The sequence below is a fragment of the Brassica napus genome, chromosome C9 (assembly GCF_020379485.1).
Source record: "Brassica napus cultivar Da-Ae chromosome C9, Da-Ae, whole genome shotgun sequence".
Lineage (NCBI taxonomy): Eukaryota > Viridiplantae > Streptophyta > Magnoliopsida > Brassicales > Brassicaceae > Brassica > Brassica napus.
In genome coordinates, this window is record NC_063452.1 from 49146799 (window position 1) to 49168892 (window position 22094).

The 22094-nt window shown below is 35.1% G+C and overlaps 4 protein-coding genes and 1 long non-coding RNA gene across 6 annotated transcripts; 2 read left to right on the plus strand and 3 right to left on the minus strand.

The window, feature by feature from the left end:
• The first annotated feature begins 1328 nt into the window (after positions 1-1328).
• On the plus strand, positions 1329-5208 carry LOC106426043. 2 transcript variants are annotated; one of them, XM_048768843.1, is made up of 9 exons: positions 1329-2880; positions 2968-3444; positions 3524-3648; positions 3724-3808; positions 3890-4019; positions 4112-4305; positions 4381-4504; positions 4751-4794; positions 4900-5208. In XM_048768843.1, exons 2-8 carry the CDS (start codon positions 3296-3298, stop codon positions 4751-4753), a joined length of 810 nt encoding a protein of 269 aa, XP_048624800.1. In that variant the 5' UTR covers positions 1329-2880; positions 2968-3295; the 3' UTR covers positions 4754-4794; positions 4900-5208. The 2 variants fall into 2 exon arrangements, with proteins under 2 accessions (XP_048624800.1, XP_048624799.1); XM_048768842.1 differs by having other exon boundaries at positions 1335-2880; positions 4579-4794.
• On the minus strand, positions 5209-8193 carry LOC125593005. Its single transcript, XR_007328874.1, has 4 exons — positions 7085-8193; positions 6562-6853; positions 5741-5883; positions 5209-5483 (listed from the first exon to the last, which is right to left on the minus strand). It is a non-coding gene; the product is annotated as an uncharacterized LOC125593005 (long non-coding RNA).
• Positions 8194-8494: 301 nt separating this feature from the next.
• LOC106426057 (transcription factor LRL3-like) lies at positions 8495-10691 on the minus strand. The gene is made up of 5 exons (XM_013866771.3): positions 10121-10691; positions 9907-10044; positions 9763-9828; positions 9550-9687; positions 8495-9464 (listed from the first exon to the last, which is right to left on the minus strand). The coding sequence occupies exons 1-5, from the start codon at positions 10376-10378 to the stop codon at positions 9105-9107; spliced, it is 960 nt and encodes a 319-aa protein (XP_013722225.2). The 5' UTR covers positions 10379-10691; the 3' UTR covers positions 8495-9104.
• A 137-nt stretch (positions 10692-10828) lies between these two features.
• Positions 10829-12163, plus strand: LOC106426067 (replication termination factor 2-like). Its single transcript, XM_013866778.3, has one exon. It carries the CDS (start codon positions 10940-10942, stop codon positions 12005-12007), a length of 1068 nt encoding a protein of 355 aa, XP_013722232.1. The 5' UTR covers positions 10829-10939; the 3' UTR covers positions 12008-12163.
• A 3682-nt stretch (positions 12164-15845) lies between these two features.
• On the minus strand, positions 15846-17449 carry LOC111210007 (F-box only protein 8-like). Its single transcript, XM_022710191.2, has one exon. The coding sequence runs from the start codon at positions 17194-17196 to the stop codon at positions 16012-16014; it is 1185 nt and encodes a 394-aa protein (XP_022565912.2). The 5' UTR covers positions 17197-17449; the 3' UTR covers positions 15846-16011.
• Between the last annotated feature and the right edge of the window lie 4645 nt (positions 17450-22094).

Genomic DNA, 22094 nt, shown 5'->3' on the forward strand with positions numbered 1-22094 from the left:
CATCGAATACATTCTTGAAAAAAGTGAACAGTATTGTTTCCACAGTTAAATTATTTTGACTTTTATCTTCTATATAGTCTTGAAAGCTTTCAAATCAACCATCGAATTGATACATGTCATTTTAATGTTTTTAGTCGTATACTTAAGGAAAACTTACATTTTTGTAATTTAAAGTCGTTTTAAAAAATTCAAAATATAACATATAAGGAAAAATCTAACATATAATAAAAATATAACATATAAAGGGTCCTCATTTTTGTATTTTAAAGTCGTTTTAAAAAAAAATATAACATATAAGGTTTCCTCATTTTTGTAATTTAAAGTCATTTTAAAAAATTCAAAATATAACATATAAGAAAAAACTAATTTTTTTATTATATGGTTAATGTGATTGTTTATTTTTTTTTATAATATAAAATTTAAAAAAATGAAGAAGGATGCAAAAATTGTTATCAAATCTTTATTATTCATAATCATTAATTGTCATATATATATAAATCATATTAGGTAATTATGTAGCTTTTATTTAAGGAAATAATACACACTTCTTATATTTTAGGTTAATATAATGTTCTATAGTGGACATTAAACAAATTATCTCATAAAAACCTTATTTTTTCCATCGAACACATTCTTGAAAAAAATGAAAAGTATTGTTTCCACAGTTAAATTATTTTGACTTTTATCTTCCATATGGTTTTGAAAGTTTTCAAATCAACCATCGAATTGATACATGTCATTTTAATGTTTTTAGTCGTATACTTAAGGAAAACTTACATTTTTGCAATTTAAAGTCGTTTAAAAAAAAATCAAAATATACATATAAGAAAATTCTAACATATAATAAAAATATAACATATAAGGCGTCCTTTTTTTTGTATTTTAAAGTCGTTTTTTAAAAAAAATATATAACATATAAGGTTTCCTCATTTTTATAATTTAAAGTCATTTTAAAAAAAATCAAAATATAACATATAAGAAAAAATCTAATTTTTTATTATATGCTTAAATCGATTGTTTAATTTTGTTTAATAATATAAATTTAAACAAAAATGAAGAAGGATGCAAAAATTGTTATCAAATCTTTATTATTCATAATCATTAATTGCCATATATATGTAAATCATATTAGGTAATTCCGTAGCTTTTATTTAAGGAAAGAATACACACTTCCTATATTTTAGGTTAATATAATGTTCTCTATTGTTATATAATTATGGAATAATGTGACACCATTAGAATTAAACTATACTTTATATTAGATGCTCTAGAATTCTTTGAAATGGAATTTAGAAGGCATTTAAAGTGCCACCTAGGATTTGGGGTTTTTTTTAATTAATACAAAATTAAGGTTCTAATTTTTCAAATGCTTCTCAATTAATATATAGGGGATATAGTAAGCTGCACACTAAACCATTAATCTAATTAACATCTAAACCAGTAAACCGGAGTATGTACCAATAGTCCCACCCCTCAGATGAGCTTTCGAAAATGTTATGAAGGCTCATCTTGGATATAAGATGATGAAATTGATGAGAAAACATTGTTTTAGTTATAATATCAGCAACTTGGTCATTTGTACGAACATGGAGAATCTTCAGAATACCTTGATCAAGTCTTTTTCGAATAAAATGACAATCATTCTCAATGTGTTTTGTTCGCTCATGGAACACATGGTTAGTAGCTATGTAAATGGTGGCTGTACTATCAGAGAACAATATACGTTCTTGCAACCGAGGAACCTTCAAGTCATTGATCAGCCAAACCATTTCCTTCACAGCTTGAGACAAAGATCAGTACTCTGCTTCTGCAGAAGAACATGATATTGTATCCTGCTTCTTTGACCTCCATGAGATCAGCGAATCTCCAAGAAACACAGACAAGCCTATTGTTGATTATTTACTATCACGGCAAGAGGACCAATCAGCATCAGCAAAGCCCTTTAAAGTCAAATCCGCAGAAGTAGAATAGAAAAGACCTTGGCCAACGTCCCTTTGATATATTGTAATATTCGATAGACTGCCTGAAGATGTAGCATCTTAAGAGCAGAAGAGTATTGGCAAGGCTTTTGATTGACCGCAAAGGGGGTCTCCCCTAGTTGATGATAAAACTGATTACAAACTTCAGAGACTATTAATGAAGCTCACACATCTAATCTATTAAAACAAGAGTACATTTTAGAAATAGCTCTGAGTTTTCCACAAATATTACATCCTTATGCCACTCTTTTAAAACACCGAGTTTTGATTTAAATTGTACCAAAACCAACGATTGTTTTTTTAATAAACCAACCCGACTTTTGATTCCCAAAGGTTAACCGTGCGTCCCACAATTAATCGATATCATAACTCACATAGTTAATGAATTGCCTAAAATTTTTTTACCTCCCACGATTTATTCCTATATCTTAGTGATTCATCCTAACAATTACATTATCATATCATTCACATTACTAGCAAAATATTCTGTTTTGATTTCAATATTTCGAATCACGCTAAATAAAATTATTAAAAACAAATATTCCTATTATTACGCTAGCTTTCAAACAACCTCATACAATTTGGAAATAAAAATTGGTTTGTATATTCGATATCTAATAGGAAATAATCACAACTACCACGATCATTGATTATTTTACGGCGTGCATCCCTAATGTAAACCCTAATTTAAGATACCGCTATATATATTTGCCCCAATAACATCAAAACCATATCAGTCTACGCACTTTCTATTAAAATATCGACAATGACTACTTTTCATCCTCTCACAAAACTTCGTCCTTTTAAGAATCACTGGCGAGTTCAGGTCAAGTGCTTACATTCTTGGAGGCAGAACACTCCTTTTGGTGATACATTTGAAATGGTTTTAGCAGACCAGTGGGTAAGTCACAATTTCAAAACGTTTGTCATTTATAATTGGTTTTGATTTAAGAACATGGACTAATTTTACAATTTTTATGTTTGTTAGGGAAACAAAATCCAAGCCTCTTGCAAACGAACACTCATGTACCGTGTTCAACGTGAGCTCCGACTAGGAAAATGGGGAGTCATTGAAAATATGCAAATGACTCCAGCCGGAGGCAAATATAAAACAACAAGCCACAAATACAAGATGAGTATATCCGATGAAACTATGGTACGAGGCTCCGATTTAACTGATGACCGTCTCTTCCTCTCTCTTGCCAATTATGAAGACATTCAAAAGGCCACAAGCAAAAGCAAAGAGGTTCCATACCTTATAGGTACTACGTTTTTCATTTCTTAACATAATTGTCTACATATCGTTTTTGTGCAAGATGTATTTATACTATTTGGAAAACTTTATTTATTATTTTGGTTTTCCGTTAGATGTGATTGGGAGAGTTCATGAACTTGGAAATGTTCAAACCGTCAAAGCACAAGGAGAAGACAGGAAAAGGGTCGAATTTAGGCTAATTGACTCACAGTAAGTTCTCATGAATTTTAACTTTCACATAACATTCAAGAGATTTCAGTTCATTATTAACTAAACTCTAACTTTACAGAGGAAACGATCTTGCATGTTGCCTTTGGGGATCTTATGCTGAGCAAATAGAAGCTTTCATTGATGAGTGCAAAGATCGAACTATTATTTGTTTGATAAGGTTTGCCAAAATCAACTTCTTCAGAGGTAACTTGGTTCTTCAGAATTATCTCATACTATTTACTCTATTTGATTTTAACTGTAAATTTTTATATGTACTAGGAGAGGTTCAAATCACAAACGCCTTCGATGCATCACGCATGTACCTTAATCCAACAGAACCTGAAGTTTTGGAGTTAACAGAAAGGTGAGTGACTTCGATTTTTAGTTTATATTGTTTACATAAACACATGAGTGAATGATTATTATGGATTTATATTTGTTTTAGGCTATCTGATCATCATTTACAACTTGCTCCTTTTGATAAATCTAATGGAAAGAAGGATCGTAAACGCATAACTTATGACTGGAATGATGCTGAGATCAGGTCTATTTCTGAAATCATTGACGGAAATCAGGTTCAAACTTATTAGTTTTAGCGTTTTGAATGATTTTGCTTATTACTTTTATGCGTGAAAAAAACTTATCTGTTGAAAAAATATATGTGCAGGTGGAGATTTGTAAGATCATTTGCACTATTGAAGCAATAGACACTGATTGGGCATGGTTTTACATTGGTTGTAACCGTCACAGTAAACGTGTCATTAAGCTCCCAAAGATTGATTATGAAAACATGACAAAACTTGACAAACCAATGTTCCGCTGTGAAGTTTGTAATGCTAATATCACTAATGTTGGACCCAAGTAAGTTGTAAGACCCACGTTTACATTTTAATATCTCCTGTACTTTTTTTTATATGTTCTTGTGTTTTTAATTAGGTTCAAGCTTCATCTTGTGGTGAAAGATGACACAGACACATGTAATTTAATGTTACTAGGCTCTGTTGCAAATTCCATCATTGGCCATACAGCTGAAGCCCTATGGGATGGCTCATATGCAGAAGTAAGTTTGTTTAATATTGTTGACTGTGGATAATACATATTTTTAATCTCATAGATTTTTTAATTGAATAAAAGATTGAAGATCCAGAGATACTACCAGAACCAATCCTTAGTTTGGTGGGAAAGTCTTTCTGTTTTGGGCTGTCTTTTGGCTCCGAAAATGTCACCAATGGATCAGGCACCTTCATGGTTTTAGAGGTTTGTTCTGGAGATAAAGTTCTAAGTATTGATACCAATTCTGATGCAGTGACTGAGGTTGGAACATCTTCATCTACCATGTCATCTGGTGATGTAAGTTTATTAGATTAATTTGTGTTGTGTTTTATCTTTATAAGTGTTTAGATTGTGTTGTGTTGTGTTTTATCAAAAACAATTTATGGCTTTTACTGATTTTAGGTATTGATGTTGGAATCAAGTTCACCAGAAGATCCTAAAACTCCCTTTTCAAAGCGCAAAGAAGATGATGCGGATCTAAATGACCATTCATCTACTTCCAAGAAACTGTGCACCAAGATGATCAAACAGGAAAAGACCAAAACTGAGTAATCTGAAGAGTTTCAACAAGTTCTCCCCTTCAATTTTTTCTAAAACGTTTTTAGTATGATTTTTTCTGGTTTTCCATAGTTTTCTGTTTTCTTTGGTTCTATTTTGTTATGTTACTTATTTTAATATTTGATTTCAATAAGAAGGTTGTTTTTTTTTAAATTTGTTTCTTTGGATCAAACCGGAAAATCTAATTTATTTAATATTCTAAACAATTTTATTAACTACACACTACAGCCTAACTAACCAATCAACTCATATAGTTCTAAACTGTCGAAACTAAAGGAGATAACTAACACCAAAGTAATGAGTTCATAAAAGAACTTACCTGTTTGGTCGAATATTAATGGCTGATTCTGTTACAGATTTAGCTCCTTTCACAAACCAATAAACTTCAGGACAGTTGACATCTCTTCATATCATCTTAACATATGTGACTGCAAAGAAAAAAACGATTGATTCATAGTTATATCAACCAGTTATTTTGGATTGAAATGCACCCTTTTTTTTTAACAGAAATAATTGATCATAAGTATCTATTTGTTACAGTATGAAGAGGTATAACAATTAATTGTAACAACTGTATAAATATATCAACATGCCTAAATATACATACTAATATTAACCATTTTCCTAAATTCAAGCTAACCATATATTGTCAATCTATAATTTTGAACCGAAAATACGAGATTACCTCAAAAATAGAGAGTTCTCATCGTGACCAGTCTCAATCTTGCCCCATTTCTCCAGGCTTATCGTCACACATGGTTTGATTTCTACATCGTCTTTCTCAAATCATGATCACGAAAAGAGGAGACAAAAGAACCGATTCCGACACTGCCAAAACAAATATAACAACACCATTAGATGATATGCCCAATCTTTCAAGGAGTCCGAGTAATTCTCTTCCCATCTCAAAACAGCCTATTCCATTAAGTTCTATTTACTACATACTGTTCGAAACCATTGAAAACCACCATGTTCCAAACTATACAATTCCTCTTTATCAACAAATAAGCAAGTTTTCACCACAAACACCAAGAAATAAACGACTAGATTTTTCACTTTATGTTTGCTATGTGTGTTTTTTTTTGTATTTAATTAAATTTCAACTTTTCATATTTGCAGATTTCAAACTGGTTTGGATGTTAATTCTGGTAGAAGATTGCTTGCTGGTTCACAATTTTTTTTAATGTATGCGAAGAACATTTGTTTTTTTTCTTTCCAATAATTCATTTCAATAAGATTCCTATGCGATGGATTTCTACAAATCTATGAATACTTTTATGTTATTTAACACCATCTCGACTTTAAACATGTGTTATATAAGACTATCATTAACATACACTCATTTATGCATCAGTGAAGCAAGTAAAAATCAAACTTCTATTCTAAAGCCAGGGTTCTTCAATCTAATAACATATTCTACACTGTGTTAAAGCCAGGGTTCTTCAATCTATTCTAAAGCCAGAGTTCTTCAATCTTATGGTTAAAATATATTAGATTATTACTAACCGTGTTATAAGTGCTTCGTCCCGTCGAAGTTGTGGTCTTCTTTTGCAACTTGGTTACTGGTACTTGGTTCTCTCCACGTTCATCACCATGGGATACGTTTTAAAGTGTTATTAGCATAATATTTGACCAGCACGCAATGTTGATATAATTTAACAAACTTACCAGATAACAACTGTGTTGTGTCCTCTCTTAGCTATCTAATCTACTCCAGATGTTTCCATTTTCTCTTTGCTTCACCATGACTCTGCTTCAGCTTTTCTATATCTCAGTTATGTCCTCTGTCGCTCCGTTTCTGAGAAAAAAGTGTTTGATCTCCTTTATTAATATATCATGCCTATATAATCTTTTGCCAAATTGAGCAGCGCACGATGTTTCCTCTTCATGATTAAACATGGGAGGGGATATGTGCTATCCTATAGATGGGATTTACTCTCCAAACTTTAGATTATGTTTAAGAGATTCATAACAGAGAAGGTATCTTTTGATCTTAAGTAATCGAAAAAAAATTAACCTAATTTCGAACCTGGATAGCACAGATCGGATGTAGTTATCAATAGATCTATCTTCAATCATCGTTTCAGTGATAACTTATTACCCAAAAACGACAGCAACAATAACATGCAGACACGGAGAAAGAGATATGAAAGATCGATCTTGGTTTTGGTTGGAAACAGAAAAGTCCTCGAAGGCAAAGTTTTTTTTTTTTGGTTTCGCGGAAAAAAAAGGATGGGCTTCGATATTTATAAAATGGTCCACGTTTAATTTTTTTTAATATAATGCATAAATTGGGCTATACAATATAATAGGAAATAGTTTTGATCATGTAATTATCCATTATTCAATTACTCTGTCTCTTCCTTTACTAAAGTGGCCCAATTAGTCAATTACTTTGTCTTGGGCTTCCAAATTAGAATTACCATAACTATATATATATATATATATATATTCAAAATTTCCAATTGTTTTTATTATTAATGTTTAAAGAATATATAATTATATCTTTTGAATATTAGTAAAATCACCATGTTTTAGTAAAATTTAATAAAACACACACTATCTAATCTTATAACAGTGAAACCTCTATAAATTAATAATGTTGGGACTACACCAAAACTATAATTTTTTTAATTAATTTATAGAGATATTAATTTATCGATATACTAATTGAACCAAAAACTCAATTTGGGACTATAAAATTATATTATTTTATAGAGATTTTTAGTGTATATTAATTTATAGAGTATTAATTTAAAGATGTTATACTGTACTTAAATATTTCAACACTTTAAAGTTTACATTACCACATAAAATGATTATTTCAACAACAGCATGCTTTATAATTGGACACAGCACAAACTGAACAAAATACCTCAATCTCAAAACTCTAAAAAAATATAATAGTCTAAAAAAAATGTTAAACATATAATACTTTATAACATACACCCGCGCGGGCGCGCGGATCCACAATCTAGTTCTTTATACTACTCATGACTACCTAGGTTAATTGACATAATAATGAGGCCCAAACTCATATCTTAATGGACCTTAATACCCCACGTATCAGATAAGTAGATAACAATGGCCATTGCACTCTCACCGAGTTATTCTTTAGTACTAACTACTGTTCCTGAAACATAGGAGTTGTTTGAGTTTGACCTGTTTTATAGCCTTGTCTTTATTTCAAGAACATGATTTTGTACCTTTGTCTATTTGTCCATAACATTAGTTGATTAATCTGCAAGCATTTAGTATACAATATGCTGAGATAGATCCTGATATCTTGGTTAATGAGTTACTGGAAACGTGGTTTGGTCATCACTGTTCTTGGAACTTCTTTAGGTATGTACATTCCGTCGATTCTAATTGATAAGAGTCTTATTATTGGTTATCCAATAGCCGGACCGGTTCATGAATTGGTAACCTAAGATATAGGGGGTGATTGGTAAGTGCTATGAGTGTTTTTCACGGTTCATTTTTTTTCTACTAGCTCCACTTTATTTTACCAATCATGCTTTAAAAAAAAATTTAAACCTACAGTCATAAAAACTAAAATAAAAAACAAAATAGCTTTGAAAATCAATTTTTCTAGAGCTTTTATATTTAGTGCTCTGGAAATAATTAATTTACAACTATAGTAATAAAATCTACCGTTATTATTCTAAAAACAAAAAATAAAAAACACGGCACTTACCGATCAATCTCCGTAATATTGTGTAATATTGTATGGTTTCTAGAAAGTGGGAGGCTTCAAGTTGAATATTATTATACTGGTTCCAGTTTCATTCGATTTGATCAAACACTAGGAACGTTGACACAAAGCGATTTGGGAAAGTAGTGGGACGCATGCCTCTTAGTTTTCGGTCCCACCACCTCTCTTCTGTATCTACAACCACACACGTATACACGAGTGTTCATGTCGTGTCCGGTATGTTCGTCGTTGAAAATATTTTTTATATATTTATTTATGCTTAGTGAAAAAAGTCAAATGGATATTAGCGTTTGACTTAAAACGGAGAAAACAAACACGTGAAAGATCCTGTGGTTCATGCCTTGGAGGCAGATACATCATCCTCCATACAAGTGGAGGCTTCAGGTGCAGCTGCAGCTGATGCTGATGCGACGGCTACATTTGCCTCCTCAGCCGCAACTACATTTGAGCTGGGGTTAAAGAGAGCCCCACGAGAATGATTAGAGGTAGATGATATTGCAGTTGCGAGGGAGATGGGCATTAAACAAAGCCCCTTTCCTTGAAGGTACTGCATTGCAGATCCCATGTCTTCTTCCATCAGTTTTGCAACTCTCTGTTCTGTTGATCTTAGGCTCTCACTGGATGATCCCGTTCCGTTTCCCTTCCCGTTTACGCCATTGCTAGGTCCAGATAGGGCGTTGAGACGTCCTCCTGCCTACAGTACCAAAGACCATGATGATGATGATGGTGATGATTGGTGGTGATATGACATGCCACTTAACCTAAAAAGGGAAACTGACCTCGGAGGTGAGACCATTGAAGCCTGGGCCACCAGCTGCCCTCGCACCACCCAATCTGCTCACGCTTAGTACTTTGACTTGAAGCTGAAGGAACCTAACATACTCTATGATCTCGTCCAGCATTGATGCTTTATCCGTCTGCATCAACCAGTATGGGTTATTACGCAGATCAAGACAAGAGTTGTTTATACAGAACAAGAAAGTATTGTGTACCTTGTTGGTGTTGGGAACTAGTTCTTGAAGAGACTTCATTCTCTCAGCAATACGTTCTCTTCTCAACTGCACAAAAGCCCATACAATCAGATCAACACAAGATAACATAAGAGATGGGGAGGTAAGTGAATAATGGAGATATACCCTCTCAGCGATGCTGTGAGGATCAGTTGCTTGGCCTCTCCTAGCTCGGACCCTAGGCTTCTGACGGGCCACAGGTGCGCTCGTGGTAGAGACCGTCCCTTGTGCTTGCAACCCATCTTGGCTTGGACCACCTGACTCCTGCATTAACAAAAAACAACACAAAAAGATGTCATGTCAGGAATCAGAAAGACTCTTAAATTTGAGTGTTTTATGCCTGAGGGTGATGGAACTGGTCGGGGAAAGAGGCGTCGACGGTGAGAGCGTGGAGGAGAGATTGTGGTGGTGGAGGATGAGGAGGGGGAAGAGAAGAGTCCCAACAAGGAGGAAGAGAAGAGAGCATTGACATGGAGTCGAGGAAATAGTCGCTATTGTTTTGGTTTATGAACTCTCCCTTTCCTTCTCCATTTCCATTCTCCATCTCTTCTGTCTTGTCTTCTTTCTTTGCTTCCCTCTCACGCATTTTTATCCTCATTTTTTTTGGTATTGTTTAAACTGTTTTTAATTTACTGGCCGTTTCATTATTCTATTTTTATATTTATATATACTCTCCTATGTATATCTTGGGATATTAATGATTGAGTTTCGATCTCTCTAATATATTATTTCACAAAAGTCGTACGTGGCTGGCCTCTTTGTATAATTTTTGGTTCTTGTTAATAATCTTACAAGCCATTTCACGATTTATTCGAATCTATATACAATCAATTTTACATTTACTTTTTTGTTTCTGTTTCTTCAAAAAGTTTCATTGTCATGTCAGGTAGGTAAACACTTTGAATGATTAAAATGTTCTTAATTTTGCAAATCCAAACTCAAGGGGTTGTTTATATGAGTGTATAGTATATCAGGCCCAAGGCCAAAATTTAAAGCGGTCCATTTCGTTGACAAGTCGGTCCAGCTATATATATATGAATACTATGTCGTTTTATTCCCTCTCTACTCTCTAGCATCTTCTTCTTCTTCTCTTCGATTTCCAAAAACTAAATCACAATTGATCGGAAACCTAAAAGTATCTTCCTCTTGCTCCGCCACGATGCACAACCGTCGCCAGATCTTCGTTAAATCCCCTTTCAATCAACAATCCGTCGCTCTTCAAGTGGATCCTTCGCAATCCATATTAACTCTTTCAAATCTCACTTCCTTGCTCGAACCCACGCATCGTAGATCATCGCTATCTGATTTCTCCGTCTCTCTCGATGGAAAGCCTCTGAACGCCTCCACACGGATCCAAGTATCCAACCTCCCTCCCGTCTCCATGCTCGCTCTCCACCCTCGTCTCCTCGGAGGCGGAGGAGACGGCGGCGCGACGGGAGCAGAGTCACGCGATTGCTACCTCAAGATGTACGCGGAGAAGAAGCCTGACAAGGTCGACCCCAACGAGCAGAGGCTATCAAAGTGGCTGAACTGCGCTTTGTCTAACGAGCCTTTGGCTGAGCCCTGCGTGGTTGATCTCCTCGGGAACTTGTTTAACAAAGAAGCTTTGGTGAACGCGTTGTTGACTAAGAAGTTGCCTAAGCAGTTCTCTTACATCAAGGGTCTGAAGGATATGGTGAATATCAAGCTCACGCATGTGGCTGGGGGTGATGGTTTGTCGGGAGATACGACCAGCGCTCAGTTTCAGTGTCCGGTCTCGGGGCTTGAGTTCAATGGGAAGTACAAGTTTTTCGCTTTGAGGGGGTGTGGGCATGTGATGAGCGCCAAGGCGTTGAAGGAAGTTAAGTCTTCGTCGTGTTTGGTGTGTCACGCGGATGTTAAGGATTGTGATAAGATTGTGATAAACGGTACGGAGGAGGAGGTGAGCTTGTTGAGGGAGAAGATGGAGGAGGAGAAGGCGAAGGTGAGAGAGAAGAAAGGTGGCTCGAAGAAGAGCAAGAAAGGCGTTGCTGTGGTGGCTGATGCAAGTGTGAAGGTGGCGAAGAGACAGATGGATGATGTGAATGTGAATGGTAATGGCGTTAGTGTGAAGAAGTTCAAGGCAGGGGATGCAGTGCCGGTTAATGCTACAAAGGAAGTCTATGCTTCTCTCTTTACTTCCTCCAAGAAGAAGTCTGATTTCAGGGAGACTTACTCTTGCAGGTCACTGCCTCTGGGAAGGAACTGATTTGTTTGAACACTTGTTGTCTGTTTCCTTCTTTGCATTGTGATTTTGTAATTTCAATATTGGATGATATCACGTTTTTACTCACTCTTCTGTCGCAGTTGGCATAACTATGTTTGCATTCCACTGTAATAAAACTTGGACGTAATTGTTGTATCATCAGCTGGAACTGTAAGTGTGTATGTATGCTGTTTACATGAATTATATAAGTTATCCAAAAAAACAGGCGGATCTGCACAGACTGTTTTCATGCAAGGCCCAGAGTTCCCAAATCGTGGCAACTTGTGCTAAAAAAGTGCTCTGATTGGCTTAGCCGTGCCTCTCTTATTAGCACCTGTGCCAGCATTGATGTAGAACAATTGTCAAGATTGAGTCCTTTCATGAGGAAAATAAAATGACACAGGGGATTTAGGCATTAACCTCATCAGCAAACTTGATCAAGATAGTAGCACGAGGGCGTTGTTGTCCTTCAATGGGCACAAAATGAGCCGTGGCCACAGCAGGAAACCTGTATTATCCATAGGGACGTTAACCGCATGGTTAGGACCCAACCCTCTTTTGTTTATTATAAGTCCAACCCTATTTTAACCCAGTCCTATTTTAACCTTATTATAATCAAGGGTTAGGCCTGGTATCAGGGTTAGTCCTAGGCCTGGGCATAAAATCCTGAACCCGAAATCCGAACCGAACCCGAACCGAAAAACTCGACCCGTTATCCGATCCGAAATGTAAAAATACCCGAACGGGTCTTGTAGGGTGGTACAAAAAATATCCGAATCCGAAGTATTATTAACCGAACCCGAACGGGTAACCCGAAAATCCAAAATTAATAGTTAATATAAATATTTTAATATATATAAGTATTTCAATTATTAAATTCAATATTTGTGGTAATATGATATATAATAATAAATATTAAAATTTTAATAAATAATTTAAGTACACAATTAGTTATAAATAAGTATTTTATAATTTGCTCATTGAAATAAAAAAGTTTACTCTCTATAAGACAATACATATTGTTTACAAATGATGTTTGTTTTCATGCTTGATTTAACATTTTATTGTTATTTTATCAATTTTATATGTGATAAATTAATTTTTATTTAATTTAGATGTTTTTCTTTATGTTTTGCTTCAAGTTTTTTTTTTTACTTCGGTTATATCCGAACCAAACCGATATAACCCGAACGATATATGATTACTTTATGGGTTTTAAGACGCAATACAATTTTGAACCGAACCCGAAGTGTTATTATCCGAACCCGGTCCATATTAATAAAATTTTAGTATGGGACCTAGGAGCGTAAACCCGAAAACCCGAAAACCCCGATCCGAACTCCAACGGGCACCCGAACGCCCAGGCCTAGTTAGCCCATTTAATTGAAAAAAAATATTTCACTTTTTTTGTTCTTAAATTTTAAAGATAAAATTAGAAAAATAAAGATATGATATGATTATTTCCTCCAATTTGTTGAGCATCAAAATCAAAAGTTTTTCTGCCAAAATCGCAAAATCGAATTTTTGCCCCACAACTAAAAATAAAGTTTTTCCGTCAAAAACAAAAATTGTTTTTTTTTCCGCCAAAACCTAATTTGATTTTTTCCACCAAAACCACAAAATCAAGTTTTCTCGCCAAAACCGGAAAATCAAGTTTTTTTCGCCAAAACTGCAAAATCAAGTTTCCCGCCAAAACCACAAAATCAAGTTTTCCTGTCAAAACCACAAAATCAAGTTTTTCCGCCAAAACCGAAAAATTGATTTTTTTCTCGCCAAAACCGAAAAATGAGTTTTCCCGCCAAAATTGCAAACTTGAGTTTTTCCCGCCAAAAACAAAAAGTCAGATTTTTCGGAAAAAATCACAATTGGGGTTTCCCGCCAAAACCGCAAGATCGAGTTTTCCCGCCATAACTTAAAATTGAGTTTTTTCGGTTTTGGCGGGAAATTTGATTTTGTGGTTTTGGCGAAAAAAATCATTTTTCAGTTTTTGACCGAAAAAACTCGGTTTTGTGGTTTTGGCTTGAGAAGTCAATTTTCCTGTTTTGGCGGAAAAACTTGATTTTGTGGTTTTGGCTCGAATATTCGATTTTTAGTTTTTGGCGAGAAAAACTCACTTTTCGTAACTCAGTTTTCATTTTTTTGCGGGAAAACTTGATTCTTAGTTGTGGGAGAAAAACTCGATTTTTAGTTTTTGGCGGGAAAACTCGATTTTCTGTTTTAGCTAAAACTTGATTTTCTGTTTTGGCAGAAAGATTTGATCTTTTTTTTGTTTTTGAAATTTTTACGGAAAAATTATATTTTGCATTATTTAACAAATTTAAAATTCCAGTATATATTTATATATTGTATAATAATTTTGTAGATCAAAATTAAAGGGTTAAGATTTAAGCCCTAGAACTATTAGGGTCATCCCTTTTTAAACTTACATGAATAAGGGTTAGGGCTACGAATGGTTTCAAAGGGTCAGGGCTAACCCTTCGGGGTTGAGCCCATATTAACATCCCTACCCAACACCCTCACCTTTTTCGCTTGTAGCCTTGTTGGATATATAAAAGAAGCTCATAGCCACTTTGATTTGATGGAAAAAGAGTTATGGAGTAGGGCGAGCATTAGGGTTTATGCAGGACGGGGCATCTTCAAGAGGACAAAGCACTATTATCGATAAGACCAAACAAAGTAATCTGGAGTTACTAAGAGTTGTTGGCTCCAGAGTGTCTCTGTCGAAAATGGGAGAAAGTTTCAAAAGACTGTGAGAGAGAGGATTCAGAATAAAGCTGGATGGAGTTTGTGACAAAGTTGCGACTGGCAGAATTTATTGTGGGAGACATTTCACATCCAGAAACAGAGGAAATATATGCAAAGTTAGAGGAGATAAGTGAGGGAGTAGACACAGGTCCTGTTGCGGATTGAACAAGAGTAAAAGCAAGAAGTTGAATTGGAGAGGCATAGTGAGACATCCGCCAAACTAAAGCTTACTGTCTACTAATTAAGTTCATCAAACGGCAAGTAAAAGTAATGATTGCCATTCTGTAACTAAGCAGGGCCGGCCCTGAAAGTTTGGAGGCCCAAAACCATTTAGTAAAGATTTTAAAAATTTGGGGGCCTAAAAAATTTTTTTTTACAAATTGGGGACCTATTTACATATAAAGATTTTCAAAAATTTTGGGGGCCCAAGGCGAATGTTTCATTGGGCTTGGCCCAGGGCCGGCCCTGTAACTAAGTTACCGTCTTTGTATCTTTCAACGAGAGATATTGTTGTGAGAATTCCAAATGCAATGACATTATGGTGTGTCAGTGTGTGGATTCACAACATTTTGCAATTTACCATCTCAAACTCAAACCAACCTAACCCAACTGGAAGAGAAAAAATCATCTATTGGATTGCTCAAAGTTACACACTCTACTGGAGTTGAAACAAGACAAAGCATATACTGATCCACCAGAAGACATTGCTTTGCTCAATTTTTGGCCAAAGAAAAGAGTAGAGTAAACAGTATATACGATTTCCAAGGGAAAACAAGAGGAGTGCTATGAGGCTATAGACACAATTATTACATATATGAAGAGATTATTGAAGTCAGTTATGTTGTAGGAAAAGGTTCTCGCAAGCCGTGAGCTTAAAGTAACTACCATCTTCAAACCTTGGTTTTAGATTTAAGAAGAACATGATATTATTTGCCCTTTTTTTTCCTTTTTTTTTTTAATTTCGTAAATGTTCAAAGAAAAACTTTGGTTTCTTCTTATGAATAAAGTTTGTTAATGCAGAGATTTGATAACAAAAAATACGCATAATAAGATGTCAAAGGGTGTTTCAAAAAAAAAAAAAAGATGTCAAAGGAAGAGATGGAAATAAACAAAGCCAATGAAGAGAGCAAAAGGCCAAGAAAGAAATATAACATTAAAGTCAATACCTAGTTACAAAATAAATAAGTTATTAGCTAAACAAAGAGAAAGACGAAACAGGATGATCTGATCGAAGAATGCCGTCCTCATCCTAAAAAGCAGGATCAAGATTCGAGGTACTTGACATTCTCAGTCGGATCCATAAACTCCACGTCAAAAGATTTGAAAAAACTATCCATAGTAAACCAGTGATCCGGTATCCCACTGATTTCAACCTTTTTGAGATGATTGAGTTGCAAATCATAGCAGAGAAAGTAAAAGGGAGGAATCAAGTATTGTGGTACCAAGATAACTTGACCTTTTAGAGTTGTACCTTTTGCCGTGAAAAAACAGTGAGTGACTAAATGCATTTGACAAGGCTGCAAAAACAGAGTCTTCCTTGACCATTCCTTGTTCCTCCAATGTTCCACAACCCACAGATCCACCAAGCCATTCTCTTTGAGCAAAGAGAAGTCAAAGACAGCTACTTTGCCACCGTAGTTTATTAGAGCCAACCTCTTCCCAGGGCGAGGAGGTACTTTAATCATACTCAACTCTTCAGACCTGATGTCGAAACTCACAGGAACACAAGTCTGTGAAGAATCAGTGACAGCCAGATAATATAAAACATTCTTCATAGTCACTTGAAGACAGGAAGGATGGTGAGGAGTTTGAAAATCTTTTGCAACCCTTTTCCACGAACCACCAGCTTCTAGTACAAAGACCCAATGCTCTGAAATAGTCTCTGGGACACTTGCTAATTCTTCCTTTTCTTGTTCGTCTAGTCCTTCTCTAGACAGTAAGGCCGTAATTACGCAGAGTAGCTTGTACTGATCGCTGACTGGGTCGTGGCAGATAAAGTAGAGACTGAAATAATGGGGATATCCTTTGACAAAAGATTCTTGTATGGAAGGCAAGATGACAAGTTGTCTGGTGCTGGGGTTATAGATACGCGCCTCTGACTTCACCCTGAAGCAGATGAAGCCATGGAGAACGCGTAGTAAGTTGCCCACCATCCCACGGATGGTGAGGTCTTGGTGGAATTCTAAGGAGGAAGACGGACATGGGGTTGTTGGAGTGGATGATAGAAGTAGAGATTTTGTGTGTTCTAGGCGGTGCACTAACGACATGTAGAAACGAGGTTGGTGGGATTGGTACGTAAGGAAACGGTTGCAAAAGTGTGTCGACAAAGGGAGAGATGACCAGAACTTTGAGATGCACTTGAACCTCATCACCGATTTCGCAGGCAATCTCGCCGCTATTTCGATCATGAGATCCTGAGGAATCTCCCCTGCTTCCGAATCCTGCATCTTTCTCTCCACCTCCTCTTCCTGCAAATACTCAATTCACCCACCACTTTGGACCCTTAGATCTTAAAGAAGTTTTGGAGATTCCAAGGAAACATATATATATACACAGATCTAGATCTATACAGCCCACTTGATTCTACTCCTTAATCCTATACGAAAACCAAACTTAACCTTTTTTTTTTTTTATTTATGGAAAAAAAGAAGGACAAGGAAGAAAAAGGAAAGTAATAGGTATTTCATACCAACTCTATCAGCCTGGTTTGGGGTTTTTGGCTTATCAATGAATTTAGACAAAAAAAAAAAAGCTCTACTTCCTCTATTTTAACTAGGCCCAGGCCTGAACATTTTACCCGAATTCGAAGATCTGATCCAAAACCGTCTAGTAAAAAATTCGATCCGGATAGTAATCAAACCGATCATTTTACTCTATTAAATCTTGTTATAGATAACCTGCAAGTCTTGCATCTGACATGGCTCAAATCCGAGATCGGATAGAATATCCGAAATATCCAAAACTTTTGGTATATATTAGGTGCATATAAGTGTTTCAATATATTTTAGGTATTATGGAACATTTTTTAAGTTTTGATTTTGGGTTTCAGGGTATGTTTTTGGGTTATTCAGATAAAATTTTAGATTTGCAAAAATATAATTCGGATAATCAAATAAAATTTCGGGTATTTTTCATATCTTCGGATCAGATTTTAAATAAAAATTCAGATACTTTCGGATAATTAAATATTTTCAAGTATTTTTTGGGTTAGATCAGACAAGACCCGAACCAAATCTAATCTAAATCCGAAGTGAATCTGAACCAAATAATTCTAATTATTCTATTAGATTTAACTATCTAAGATCCGAAAAGGATCCGGACCCGACAAGACTCGAATGCCAGGATTAATTTTAACTTTCGATTTTTAGTTTTTTTGTTAATATTTGGTACATATCTATTCTATTAAAATAGAAATCACAACTTCTATTCATGTGTTATTTTTTGAATTTGGATCTTCTAGAAATTTTATTAAACATATTTTGTTTAATCTATAAATATATCAAATTTTAACCCCAAGAGAGAGAAATCTATATAGAATCTGAGAGTTAGTGGAAATCATTATCATCACCATGCTTTCTATGAGAAAATCAACAGAATATGATGCCCAAACCAAACCCTAATCCATAAATTGAAGAGACGAGCTTCAAAGGATGCAAAATCTTAGCAACATGAATCTCTCCCAACATCCGATCATAAAAAACCATCCATAACTCTAAGTCGGCTCAAAAATCAACTCTCCAGCTTCCTCCCTCACAGCAATTTTCCAGGTAAAATCATTTCCTTCCAATGATTAAAAGATTAGGGTTTGAAATTCACTTGATTTAGCGTTTATGATTTTTCCTTTGGAATATGAGTAATTATGAGTTGAAATTAAGGTTCACAAATTCTTTATAGAAAAGGGTTTTCAGGGTTTATGATTTTTTTATTCTTGGCATTCAAACTGGAGAACACGGCTCATGTTATCTAAAACAAAGGTGTCAGTATAAAACATAGAAAATGTAAGCGAGAGAGGTTGATGATTAGTGAAGGGTCAACGCTCGAGGTTGACTCTTTTTCTTTTTACAGGGGAGTCATTGTCAAAAGAAAATAAGGTCGAATTTGTTTCATCATCATCAGAGTCGGAAAGAGTTTTCTCCTACAAGTGATTACAGTTGTGTCATCTTTGCCTCTTCCAAGAACTGGTCTTGTTGGACAGAGTCACAAAGAGCATCAATTTTAGATTTAAATATTAAAAAAAAATCAGTTCAAGAAGTTTTGCATATTTAAGGAACAAAAAATGAATTGTATGTAGATTATATCATGAAAAAATTTCAATTTAACATATTAGAAAAATATATCAGTTTTTTTTTTTAATATTCAGTAGTGATAATGTTCAAATATTAGTGCAGATGAATATTCTAAAAATTTATAAATACAAATAAAATTACTAGAATAAGTTATTTATTTCTATTACTTTCAATTTTAATTAAAAATTACATGTAAATATTTGATTTCAACAATATATAAGATAAATACATATAATATTTAAATTCGTTGAACTTTTCATATATTAGTTCGCAAATCTAATAAAATAAATATATAATAAAAAACCATAGAACATGTCATGTAATTATTTAAAACAATTAACTGAAAATGGACAACTATGTAAACTATAAAATTATTGTATCTAAGAGAGTCATACAAACATAAAGTAAATGATTAGTGTTAAAAATATATATACCATAAATGATGTAAAACCAAATATTAATGTATATAAAATGAAAATAAATACCCGCACATCAAATCTAGTATATATATTACAAAGTTTATTAAACCAATGGTAAGATCTTTGTAGTCCCACCTTCTTTTCTTTCGAATTGATATATAGCCTTTGTGAATCGTGTGTGCTGTTAAGGAGTTTTTCGAAGTTTGGATTGTTATTAGTGATCTGGCTGTTACAGATTCAGAATGCCACTCCTTCTTCGATGACTAGTCAACGCTATGGTAGTTCATGTCCCTTTTGCCCCTTTGGACTGGTTGATTGGGGTCGGCAGTTGAGGTTCTCTTCATGGGCTTCTCTACATCATGTCTCAATCTGTCTTCTAATCATGGTTTTATTGTGGGTTTTTTGTTGTTTCTTTTATTATCTTTGTGAAGTTGTTCATGTTCACTTCTTTGAGCCTTCGAACGGTTTCTCTGAGTGATGCTTGTCTTCGTTCAGATGTTATATCCGGCTGTGCTCTTATCAATTCATCGTCTAAGGCTTCCCTTCTGATTTTTTTGTTGGTCGGGTTGGTGTCATTCTGGTTCCGATCCGCCTTCTTCTCAGGTTTGTTTTTCTTGAAACTTGTTTAATAGAGTTGTCTCCATATTTGGTTTGTTCCTCCTGTTGCTCTGGACTCTTTTCCAGTTTGAGTAGTTGAAGCTTGTTCGCAATGTTACATATGTTATGTTTCTTGGAGCTGAAATCAGGTGACAGCTTGTATTGCCACAAGCGTGGATTAATGACCTCATTATGTGTGCTTCAGACTTGAGTTTAGGACATGCTCTCCTAAAACTCACTCTCTATTAATGATGTCTTGTCTTTGACTCGCTGGAATTTATGTGTTACATAGATGCCTACTAGTATCTTGATCTTTCTACAACTTTTGGTTTTCTTTGCATTTGTTCTTGTTGGTCTTTGGCTATGTACGAACCTTACCGGTTTTATTCAAATATTACAGTGTTAAAAAAAACAGTAGTGTGTTGGATGCCGTCTACTTCTGTGTTGTAACAATGACAACTGTTGGTTATGGTGACCTTGTCCCTAGTAGCTCTGTTTGTGAAGTTATCATACATGTACGCAACTACAAGAATTAAAGAGAGTGAATTAGTTTTCTTTTGGAAATGTTGTTTGTTTATATTTGTGTTTTGTACTGTGTTGCCGTAGACTCACTCTTGACTGTTTTATGATGTTTGAGTGTATAATATACATGGATTTACGTGTATACGTTGTATAAGCAAACTGAATCTTGTTATTTTTTTTTTTTTTTTGTTTTTTTTTTTTGATTAACCTGGAGGGACTTCCATCCCCAGGGGCCAACCCTCGGCGCGAGGCGGACCATTTGGTACTATGGGGAATTAGATACCCCAATTGCCTGGCCAGCGGTTCGAACCCGAGTGCGTATTGAGGCCGAAGCTCTCTCAACACCACCAGGCCAACCCCGCTGGTTAGAATCTTGTTATTGGTCTGATATGAAACTATGTTTTGTTCTATTAATGTTGTTATGCTCCTTAAAACATGTTGGTTTGCATTTCTCTTACGAGTACTCTTGACCCAGAATCCAACATTCGTTCGCTCAAAGGATAGCTGATGATAATGGTAACTGTTTCAATTGCATTGAAATATCTGGATATTGACACAAAACGTTTACAAAGAGAAAAAGGGCGTTACAGTTGTCGACGTTTCTCAAACTCAGACTCATGGCAATGTGGGTCAAGCCAGTCTCTTGAGACACCTTTTCACAGGTTAGTTCCTTTCTCAACGCCGCCTACAAGCTCCCTTAAGTTAGCCACTTTGTTTTCCCGACCAGACACATTCATTTTCTGGTCTGCTTCCTTGAGCTTCTGCTTAAACCGCTGCTTCCTGCTCGATACGTTGCCGTCTTGTAGCTGTCGCAGCTCCTCCATGTCACTACAAGAAAAAAGGCTTTTCTTATCGGACGGAAAACGCTATCTAACGATACGATAGCGGTTTATAAAACGCTGTATCATCGCCCGTCATAGTAGGTCAAACACATTAGATAGCGGTTTTTTTGCATTGCTATCTTATTGTTATATATTATAGCGTTTTTTTTTCTGTATGCAATTAAATATTTTTTAATAGCATATCTTTAACGTTATTATTTACATAAATTATTTATTTTAGATTAATTATTTAAAATTTATTTATTTAAAAATTATTTATTTAAAATTTTATTTATTTGTAGGTTTATAATTAAAAACATAATAAATTATTTTTTATTTAACAATATAAATTACATTTGATAAAAGATAAGAATCGGTTTACACTTTAACACTAACCAAATGTTTTAAAATTAAATCTAATCTAACAATTTTTATTAAACCTAATCAAAACCTAATCTTCTTGAGCCAGCCTCCTCACGAACTTCTCCGTTCCTCGCCGCAAGCCCATGACCACAACCTCTTCTCACGGCCACCAACTTCTCCGTCTCCTCCTCGCTGCAAACCCCATGACCACCACTCTGCTCCGACTACCCACTTCTCCTCGTCGCCTCCTCGCCGCAAGCCCATGACCACCACCTCTCTTCACGACCACCAGCTTCTCCATCGCCTCCTAGCCGCAAACCCAATGACTACCACATCT

Excerpts from the sequence above, each read along its gene's own strand:
- LOC106426043 (XM_048768842.1), top strand. The coding sequence starts at position 3,296 with ATGTATTTATACTATTTGGAAAACTTTATTTATTATTTTGGTTTTCCG. Across the intron at positions 3,649-3,723 it reads CAAAATCAACTTCTTCAGAG|GAGAGGTTCAAATCACAAAC; the intron begins GTAACTTGGTTC and ends TATATGTACTAG. Across the intron at positions 4,020-4,111 it reads AAATCATTGACGGAAATCAG|GTGGAGATTTGTAAGATCAT; the intron begins GTTCAAACTTAT and ends ATATATGTGCAG.
- LOC106426057 (XM_013866771.3), bottom strand. The coding sequence starts at position 10,378 with ATGAGGATAAAAATGCGTGAGAGGGAAGCAAAGAAAGAAGACAAGACA. Across the intron at positions 9,829-9,906 it reads CTCACAGCATCGCTGAGAGG|TTGAGAAGAGAACGTATTGC; the intron begins GTATATCTCCAT and ends GCTTTTGTGCAG. Across the intron at positions 9,688-9,762 it reads TAGTTCCCAACACCAACAAG|ACGGATAAAGCATCAATGCT; the intron begins GTACACAATACT and ends TGGTTGATGCAG.
- LOC106426067 (XM_013866778.3), top strand. The coding sequence starts at position 10,940 with ATGCACAACCGTCGCCAGATCTTCGTTAAATCCCCTTTCAATCAACAA.
- LOC111210007 (XM_022710191.2), bottom strand. The coding sequence starts at position 17,196 with ATGCAGGATTCGGAAGCAGGGGAGATTCCTCAGGATCTCATGATCGAA.